The sequence below is a fragment of the Elephantulus edwardii genome, unplaced genomic scaffold (genome assembly GCF_000299155.1).
Source record: "Elephantulus edwardii isolate Elephantulus edwardi_28Jun2011 unplaced genomic scaffold, EleEdw1.0 scaffold00102, whole genome shotgun sequence".
NCBI lineage: Eukaryota > Metazoa > Chordata > Mammalia > Macroscelidea > Macroscelididae > Elephantulus > Elephantulus edwardii.
In genome coordinates, this window is record NW_006399852.1 from 6441512 (window position 1) to 6452200 (window position 10689).

The 10689-nt window shown below is 42.2% G+C and overlaps 1 protein-coding gene across 1 annotated transcript in view; it reads left to right on the forward strand.

The window, feature by feature from the left end:
* Nucleotides 1-2037: 2037 nt before the first annotated feature.
* The window catches only part of EPM2A (epilepsy, progressive myoclonus type 2A, Lafora disease (laforin)), a 183027-nt gene continuing 174375 nt past the window's right edge, over nucleotides 2038-10689 (forward strand). Inside the window, exons 1-2 of the mRNA XM_006891678.1 lie at nucleotides 2038-2108; nucleotides 8082-8112. Coding sequence (XP_006891740.1) covers nucleotides 2038-2108; nucleotides 8082-8112 — 102 coding nt within the window. The remainder of the gene's footprint in view (nucleotides 2109-8081; nucleotides 8113-10689) is intronic.

Below are 10689 nucleotides of genomic sequence, written 5' to 3' on the forward strand. Positions count from 1 at the left end.
TAGCAGTGTTCCCCTGCCTTCCTCCATCTTTTTCTTATGTTCTACCTATCCTGAAGTCTTCTTGAAAGTCTTTCATGAAGTGAGATGAGACCCAAGCCATCCAGGACCTTGATGCTTTGGTTCTTTTTTGGCCTTTATGGTACCCATCACTAGCTGTGGCTGCAGGGTGATCCCTAAAGGTATCACCAGTTTCTCAGATCAGTAAGATTGGTCTATTTTTTTTTTAAGTGGTTTTGAATTTTGCTGTACATTTCCCACCATCTCTGTCCAGGACCTTCCACCATGACCCTGATCAGAAACATGGCTGGGCATCATCTAGTTCTTCTGGTCTCAGGGTCTGTGGCTTTTTGGTCTGTTACTCCTTTGCACCAATTGTTCCCTTGGATCTTTGATTTTCTTCATGATCTTTGCTTTGGGTGCAAGGAGACCAACAGGTATATTTTAAATGGCTACTCTCACACTTTTAGGGGAGCTTTGGTGGCCTAGTGGTGAAAAGCTATGCTGCAATTCCAAAGGCACATGGTTCAAATCCACCAGCTCTTCTGCAGGAGACGTATGGGGAATCTCCTACTGTACAATTAACTGCCTCTAAAAACCTACTGAAGGGTCAGTGATGAGTTCGTTCCAACTTGATGGCACCCAACTACAATAACAACATCACTAGTTGTCCGTCACTATACCAAATTATTATTGTGAGATTGTTAAAAATATTTTTGTGCTATAATTTAACTTGTATGTCTATCCCTAGCAACTTGACTATAAACTCTTTGAAGGTAAATATCACATATTTGTATGCTCCAAACCATTTACTCCTATGGTTTATACTTCAAAAGTATTTGTATCTTGAGTGTCTGATGTGAGAAATATGTCTTCTTCCCATCCACAATAGCAAGGTGCAGATCAGAGGCAGGAAATCACACGACGGAGATTGCCCGTCCTTCTCCTAAGGAGCAGCTGATAGATCCAAACCACGTGCCTTTGGGCCAGACCACCAGGGCTCCCAGCTGGCTGCCAAGGAGAGCCAATACTCCCTATTCTTTTCTCCTAGTTTCTAAGCTGCAATCAGGTTTACATGCATTTTCTGTTGAAAGGCAGAGATCAAAATGAATTCTCTACAGAGAGCCACACAAGCTGATTACATCAGCTTTTACCTATTTTATTGGTAGCTAAATTGGACTATAATTTACATACTACACAATTCGCTCAGTTAAAGCACACAATCCAAGGATTTTCAATATATTCAGAGTTGTTAAACTACCACTGCAGTCAATTTTTGAACAAGTTCCTCATATCCAAAACCCTTGTACCCTCAGCAGTTAACTCGAGTTTTTCTTTATCTCCCTTCTTCACCTAATAAGATTTAGAGAGTTGGGGGAATCCCAAGTTCATTACCCAGTTCCTCCTTTGTCTTTCCCTTCCTACAGAAGGCTTGTATGGGTTTCACCTCAGTGACCAACAAATCCTTCTTCTCTCGGCCCTTTTTGCCCAGCTGCTCTTAAAATAAACGAACACTTTCAAATCAGCTCTGTGCGTGGCCTTTTCTTTCCATATCAGAGAGAAGCACTCAAAGCATTTCTGTGTTTTAAATATTTGTACTCTTAATATGACACGCACACACAACTAGCAAAGAGGGTGAATTACAGAGAGTTCAAATTCTTAAAAAGTACTTGTCAGCGTCTTCTCCTGACCTCTAACCACCTTCCTCCAACCAACGCTTTCCTTTAAGTGCAAATGAATCAGCTTCGCTTTCAGAGAAGTAACCGGTTTTCTTTTTCTCCAACTCTTTGAAAGTTCCCATGGGAGTTTCAAATCATCCCTCCTTGCCACCACCTTTTTATTCCTAGGTTAGACTATCAAGCCCTCTACCCTTCTGGAGAAAGGCATTACCTCACCTGCCATTCAAGTGCTAGGAGGATCTTCTTACACCTGGAAGAAGCTCTACACAGGTGTCTCTAACCCAAGGTCCACCCACCTGGCCAAGCCCTCCACTTTATGAAAAGTCAATTTAGGTCATTGCCTAATAGAACCCAGGCTTGAATGACCAGGGGTTCACAATTAAGGAGTGAGGGGTGGGAGGAGTTCGAGTATGACAACAACGAGAGTGGAAGGTAAGCTTTTTGAAATTCTGAATATACTTGTAACTTTTCTCTATTGTAATTGTATATATGGAATAGTTTTGAATATTATTTGTACAGTACCTAGTTTTCTAGTGGTAAGGAGCTGCCCTGCCAACCTGAAGGTATATGGTTTGAATCCACCAGCTGCTCCAAAGGAGAAAGATAGGCAGTCTCCTCTCATGTGATTTACTGCCTCTGAAAACCTGCTGGAGGGGCAGCTAGGCATCAGCTCCAACTCAGTGGTTCACAGCAGCAGCATAGTGCCTTAATGATGATGAAATTAGCTGACAATGACACTGACAGTGCAGCACATCTCTGGGGGGCCATGGGATTGCTGTCATTGTTGGGCGCCATCAAGCTGACTACAACTCACAGTGACACTATGAACCTTGTCCTGGCCTGTGCCATCTTCAGAACTTCTGATATGCTGGGAAGCAGAATTTTTAGACTCACCTGGAGATTTCATGAGGATTAAAAGTAGATGGTTAGATATTAGTTGAGGGATATTGTGGGTCTTTAGACAAAGTTTTGGTATAACTCAGTTGTTCCAGATTTCCAAAGGGGCTTCACATAACATAAGCTACTGTTTTCCAACCCAGAAAAATGTCAGCTGCAAATGCAAAAAGTTTCTAAACTAGATTAAAATTCTTTGTGGGAGAAAAAAAAATATAAGCTACAAATTGAAAACAGTATATGTGACACATTTTACCTTGAACTATACTCTGAACAATAATAAACTAATACTTATAACACTTTTTGAATTATTTGGATGAAAAACTTTGTCAGTTAGTACACAACACACACACACACACACACACACACACTATTATAAGGAAAGATTTATGATCAATGAGAGACTCGTGAAAGATTACTACAGAAAACATAAATCACTAGAGGTCCATATAATAGTTTTCCCTAAGGAGCATCTAAAGAATTCTAAATTCAAATTTACCATTAATTCTTCAAGAAGTAGTTGAGTTATACCATATGATAGCATTACAGAAATGGAATCTCAGTAACAGTAACATGGTCAAGTCTTTGAAACATTATTGCCAGTATTATGTTACTCTACTGAGCTATTTCTTGCTCTTAAATTCAGTAGTCCCCACCATGTAAAGAATCTGACCTCAAACAGATTTCCTAAATAATCTCTTCTAATAAACACAATTCTTTGAAATGCAAAAAAAGAAGTCTTGATCTTTTTCTGGTTCATAAGCATGACGATTGGGAGTTCATACTTCTGTATGACATATGCCACCCGTTAAATCTTGTTACGACAAACGCACACTACCCATGACATGAAGAGAAAAAAAAAAAGAAGAAGAAGTCTCAGCTGGAGAACCCCAGAGGAAAAAGTGCTGGAAAGAACACAATACTTTAGGAAATAGTCTGAAGCCCTGGTGGCACAGTGTTAAGGAATCTGGCTATTAACCAAAAAAGCTGTCAGTTAAAACTCACCGTCTGCTCCTTAGGACAAAGCTGGGGCAGTCTACTTCCTTAAAGACTCACAGCCTTGGAAATGCCACCGGGCATTCTCCTCTGTGTCACACAGCTGCTATTAGTTGGAATTGGTGTCTGTGGATTTTGAGCCTTAAGAACTAGTGAAATTTTTTTGCCTTGGCTTCTAAAGTTTGTTTCTTTATGGACAGGATTAATGCACAAAGGCATAAATAATCATTTTTTCCAGGACCTGAGCTTAAATCTGTCATAAACAATGCAAAAAAAAAGTTTGTATCCAATCAACGAACCATCTAGGCAGCCATTGCTGATCCATACGTTCCATTGTTAGGAAAGATCAAGTTACTTTACAAGGAAGAAATGGGTTGCCATTGGGTTGATGCCAGCTAATGGCATGAGAATGAACCATTGCCTGATTTCATCCCTATCATGATCTCTGAGGAGTTCGAGCCCACTGCTGTGGTTATTGCGTCAGTTCACCTCACTGAAGGTTTTTTCTTAATTTTGGTGATCTTTTACCAAGCATATTTACCAAAGAACAACAAAAATAGCTCTTTAAAAATGAAGAATAAAGTGTTTGTTCTTATGAACCCAAGTTAGTTCGCTCAGCTTAATGCTCTCTTGCCTCTTATTCTTAATATATTAAGAATAGAGAATATCATGGACTGTCAAGAAACTAACATGTCTGACCTGGAGGAGGTGAAACCAAGCTGCTCCTTGGAGGTAAGGATTTTGAGACTTTGTCTCACATACTTTGGGCATGTAGCCAGGAGGGATCATTCTTTGGAGAAGGACATCATGCTTGGAAGAATCGAGGAACAGCACAGAGGACTCCTGATAAGATGGATTGACACAATAACTGGGGTAATGGAGGTTAGTGTGTCAGAGACAGTGCGATTGGCTCAGGATAATTCAGGGTTCACAGCTGTTATGCATAGGGCAACTATGAGTAGCAGTTGACTTGACAGTGGCACATAACAACAACAACAACAACAACAACAAACATTTTAAATATGATACCATTTAAATATCTCCAATACATGATTTTTCCAAAGCAGAGAAACTAACAATTCACACCTATTACCCAGTGCCACAGAGCCAATCTTATGGTGACACCATAGAGCAGAGCAGGGGGCATACCCACCTCGTTCTCAAGGCTGTAACCCCTGTGGAAGCCAACTGCCACATCTTTCTCCTGGAGTTTGACTGATGGGTTTGAACTATTAGCAGCCCCATCTTTTCTATGGGCTATTTTTTGAAACATTTGTGCCTTGTTGTTGTTTACCATTGTGTCAGAACTGACCCTTCAGTGGGTTTTCAGAGGCAGTTAATCGCATGAGAGGAGACTGCCCATCCTTCTGCCATGGAGCCACTGGTGGCCTTGAACTGCATGCCTTTGGGATTGCAGCACAGCTTCTTGCCACTAGGCTACTAGAGCTCCCTTAGTATCCTTAATAACATTAGTTACCTTATAGGATTGTTAGAAGATGAAATGGGTGTGGTATAGTGGGGTTATTATTCAGATTAGATTTCCTAGGCCATTGCTTTTATTTCATCACGATACTGGGCAGGAACATGCAAATAGGGTGTGTAGGCTACTAATGAGAGGATTGGACTAATGAGTCTTGCTATTTGCCAGATTTACAGTGAGCAGGACCAGCAGTAGAAAAGTCTCAATACCAGCAAGGAAGGAGAGTCAGAGAGTCCAGTCTGTGTTCACTTGGGCCAGAGATTCTTGTGCCAATTAGATCAGGACCCAGATGGTGAAAGCAGCAACATCGAGAAACCAAAGTATGATCAAACTGACTTGGGGACTGTCACCCTGCAGAGACAGAGACAGGAGCTGTCACTCAAGCTTTCTGGAGGACTTGGGAGGAAAGAACCTTAATTGTTTAGGTACCACCAGCAGGAAAATCAAGACAAATCGCATTGGGAAAATCAGTCAGGGACTTCTCTAGAGGACTGAAGAACAATGATGTTAGTCTAGCGACTAAAGTGTGCCTGATTCAGGTCATGGTCTTTGCAATTACTTGCTATGCATCAGATAGCTGAACAGTGACTCGGGCTGACTGATGCTTTTGAGTTGTGCTGGCAAACAGTATTGAATGGACCATGGACCGCTAAGAGAACAAATGGATTCATCCTAGAGAGGGTGAAACCAGGCTGCTCCTTAGAAGTAAGGATTTTGAAGCTCCGTCTGACACATACTTCGGATATGATGCAAGGAGGGACCAGTCCTTGGAGAGAGACATTATGCTTGGTAGGGTGGAGAGACAGCGCAAGAGAGAAAGACCCTGAAGGAGATAGATTGACTCAGTGACTGGGGTATTGGGATGAAGTAGGTCAGAAACTATGAAATTGGCTCAGGGTAGAGCGGGATTCGGAGCTGTCGTACACAGGGTCACTATGAGTCGGAGTTGGCTCTATGGCACATAACAACAGCAAGACAGCTTTGCAAATCCAGCTTAAACCCTCAATGCTAAAGGTCAAAGGGTTTGTGAGCACACTTGAAGTTGTCCTGAGTGAAGTACGATATTCCATTTCCAACCTGAATTGTAACCTGTTAATTACCATACTGAAGCCCATAATTGTCGGATCTGTAAGGTTTGTGTGGGCATTGCAATGCCAGTAGCAGAGAAGAGAAAGTTCTAGGAGGGATGGCTGGTAAAAGCAGAAATGGGCCGGGGAGTGTGGTAGTATGTCTATCTTCACTGGAATCAGTTTTGTGTTGTGGTTGTTGCTGATGTGGCTTGTTCTCCCTTGTGGAGTCTTTGTGGAGGTCAGATTTGGCTGTCTTTCTGCTGATAGCACTGTGTTTACAGTGGGATAACGCAAGGATTGGAGAAAGACTCATCAACAACGTAAGTTATGCAGATGATACAACCTTGCTTGCTGAAACTGATGAGGACTTGAGGCGCTTGCTGTCAAGGACTGTAGTCTTCAATATGGATTGAAATTCAACATCAAGGCAAAGATTCTCACCAATGGGCCAACTGACAGCACCATGGTGGTTGGAGAGGAGATCAAGTTTTTAACAGTTAAAACTCACTCGGCTCCACAATCAACACTCTTGGCACCAGCAGTCAGGAAATCAAAAGACAAATAGCAGTAGGTAAACCTGCTGTCAGGGACCTTTACAGAGTACTGAAAAGCAACAGTGTCAGTCCAGAGACTAAGGTGTGCCTGATCCAGTCCATGGTCTTTGCAATTACTTGCTATGCAGCAGAGAACTGGATAATGACAAAGGATGATAGAAGAATTGATGCCTTTGACTTGTGGTGCTGGAGAAGAACCCTGAATCAAGTTTCTCCTTGGAGGGTAGGATCTTGAAGCTCCATCTCACATGCTTGTGGCATGTGGCCAGGAAGGACCAATCCTTGGGGAAGGACATCATGTATGAAAGGGTGGAGGAGTACCCCAGATGAGATGGATTGATACAGTGACTGGGGCAATGGAAGTAGGTGTGTCGGAGTGATACTTGCTCAGGACAGAGAAGGCTTCAGAGCTGCTGTACATAGGGTCGCTATGAGTTGCAGGTCACTCGAGGGCACATAACCACAACAGCTATGTGTTTGCAAATGCTCAATGCCTGTTGCCCACTACTATTATCAGGCCTGGCTTATGGTGGCTCTCCACCATGTTTCTGAGGCTATAAATATTTCTAGTCAGAGACTGCCTCATTTTGGGCTTTTTTTCCCCGTTAGTAACTTGCCACAGAAACGCACTCTGACCCAAGGGCTGCTCAGTGCATGATAGCTGTTGCAATTTTTATCGTTAGCAAATTCAAATTACTGACAAAGAATGATTGAGGTTTTGAAATTACAAACTTCTACTGAAATTATGGTATCCATATTTTGATATAGGGTGCTCTGGGGATTTAGCAGGAAGGAATTGCACTGCTAACACAAAAGCAAGAGATTCTAATTCACTAGCTCTTCCGCAGGAGAAAGACGGGCAATCTCTTCTCATGTGATTTTGCTTACAAAGTTTGTGTACATTGTTTTTCACACCGGATCTTTCCCATTTCGTTTACCCACCCCTCCCTCTACCCATCATGTGTGACCCTGTGATTTCCCCATGCCCATCCTCCTCCCTCTGCTCCTCCCCTCCCCCTCTTGGATCCTCATACTTGTTTTACTAGTTGTCTTTCTCTGAGAACCACCTACTTTGATATTGCCCTCCTACTTCCATTTTACTTGGTGCACATCAAATTCATATCCTGTGAGAATCTGTGTCATAAAATAAGCTTGTTATCTATTTTATTTTTAGGTTTACTTCCAAGTTTAGGTTCATTTGGAAGAGACTTCCAATTAAAATCTATCAAGGGCTGTTTAGTGAGGAGGGAAGAAACAGTATCTGTTGAAGAAATACATTGTCTCCTTCCTGTGACTGTGCAGTTACAGAGGGGCAGAACTCACTTTGAAAGACAGGCAGGAACAGTGCCATTAGACAAGTACCGGGGAGGCAGCGCATACCAGCATGACAAAAAGTCCTGAGAGTTCCCAGGGCTCTCCAGAAACAAGAGGCTTCGCAGGAACTCCCAAGTCCTGTGGAGCCAAACAGTCCTCTTTACATAACCAAATGACTGTGATTTTCCTGAAGTTACTCTCAAAATTTTGTAATAACGAATACACCAATTCACATGTCATGGTGATTGAATGTCTGTTTTGCTACCAAACTTACCATGTTTGGCCAGCCTTGCTGTCTTCACATTTTTCTTGGTGTTTATCCGTAAGCTTAGCAACCAACCAAACTTTGACTGGAACATTAATATTTAAGAGTGAACTTTACCGTTAGTTTACTAACTATTTCATGGATAGTACATTTTTGTACTTCTGGTTTTTTTAATGGTACTCTGAATATGCGAATTTCACTTGCCCACTAATTACAAGCTTTCAAATATTAGCAAAATTTGTGTCTTTTTCCAATATTGGCAAGAATGGTAGGAGGATTTGAAACATTTAATAAAATTAAGCCTACAGTCTTTGGTATGGATTACAACTTTCAAAGAAAGCAAAAACTTTCACAATTGGCCCAACAGGCTACAAGATCATGATAAATAAAGAAAACATTAAATGGAAAGGATTTCATTTTATTTAGATCCATCCACAAGCAACATCCATGCAAGTCAAAGCCAAGAAATAAAAAGACACATTGCATGGGGCAAAGCTGCTGCCACTGACCTCTTTAAAGCGCTAAAGAGGAAGAATGTAATGAACTCAGTCCCATAGGAGAAATATCGTAGAAGACTGTTACTGTAGAATGAGTACGAGGATCCAGGAGGGGTGGGAGAGGCTGGAAGCAGAGGGATGTGGATGTACAGGGGGAAGGAGGGATTAATCATAGGTTGTACAATTTGATGGGTGGGTGGGTGAGGGAAATGGAAAGAATTTGTTCAAACTTGTATTTGAATTTTGTATATAAACTAGTAGAAAAATAAAAAAGAAAACAAACCACAACAAAAACTAATGTTCACCTGACCCAACCCATGGTATTTTTTATAGCTTTCTATGCTATATATAAAAGACAACAAATAAGGAAGAGAGTTAAATTGTGGTGTTGGTGAATACTGAATATGTAATAGTAAAATAATAAATATGTCTTGGAAGCCACATAGCCTGCGTGCTCTTCAGAAGAAAGGATGGTGAGACTTTGTCTCACCCACTTTCATATGTTATCAGGAAGGACCAGTCCTTGGAAAAGAACATCATGCTTGGAAAAGTGGAGGGTCAGTGAAGGAGAGGAAGACCCACAGTCAGCTGGATTTACAGTGGCTGCCAACAATGGACTTAAACATAACAGAATGAGATAGGGCCAAGGACTGGGTAGGGTTTTACACAGGGTCAGAGCTGACTTAACTACTCTTAAAAAGAAGTTCTATGGATACACAAGTGCAAGAATATGAGGGTAATTGTATTAATGATCCAAAGAGTGGCACAGCGCATTTACTAATCTTACAGCAGTGATAATCTGAAGTCTCCCTCTGCTCACAGAAGTAAATATTTTTCACTTACCCAAAGAGCTATAAAACTCCTTTTCTATATGTCAAAATGTTTAGGATGCAAATTTACTGAAAGCAAGTGTGAAACAATGAGTTTTGTTTTTATGCTATTTAAAAATTATAACTAACTACAGGATTATAGCCGGGTTGTGTTCTCCCCAACCCTTTAACCATTGAAAAGACTTGCATGGATTTACCCCAGAACCATTAGTTTTTTTAAAAAAAATTTATTTCATTATTTTTTGTGTGTACCGTCAAATCGGATCTGACCTGTACAGGAGGAGATTGCCTCTTCTTCTCCAGCAAGAATTAGCTTCTAATGCTAATGCAAACAAATGAAGAACCTTCGGAAGTGGCAGGATCTTTAAAGATTATCCTTACACTCCTTTTCTGGGTACAAGGAATCTGTACAGGAAGCTCCGACGGCGGTGTTGTGTACCACTGAGTCAGAACACACCTATAGCTGACCTTCCAGCGGGCTTTCAAAGGCAATTATTTGCAAGGCAGGCACAGGTGGCCCATCTTTCTCCTACAGTAGCTGGTGGATTTGAACCACGTGCCTTTGGGATGGCGGTACTCCGCTTCACACTGAGCCCTGGTCTTGTGGCTGGAGTTGCACTGCCAATCCAAATACAAGCATTTCGAATCCACCAGTGGCTCTGCTGGAGAAAGACGAGCCATCTCCTTCCTAGAGATTTGCAGCCTCTGAAAACCAGCTGCATGGTCAGCTGTGTCAGTTCCACTCAAGGGCAATGAGAACAGTACGAGTTCTACCTGTAAGGCACCAGATCACACTGCTGTCTAGATGTCAGTGGATCTCCTTAGGGCCATTTCAAGTCCTTAGGAGGGAGCTCGGGCGGGGGGTAGGGGGTAGAAAGCTGCGCTGCAATCCAGAAAGCATGAGGTCAGAATCCACAAACTGCTCCCCAAGAAAAGGATGGGCAACAATTGCAGGGTCAACTAAGGGTCAGTTCCCACACAGCAGGGTACCCCTTAGACGGTCCCTCGCTGTCAGCTTGGCTTTCTCTCCCTCTGCTTCCCAGTGCCCGCGGGCTGCGTTGCAGGAAGGGGCGGCAGGGCCAGGCCCGCACGCACCGGGCACCGTGGCGCACG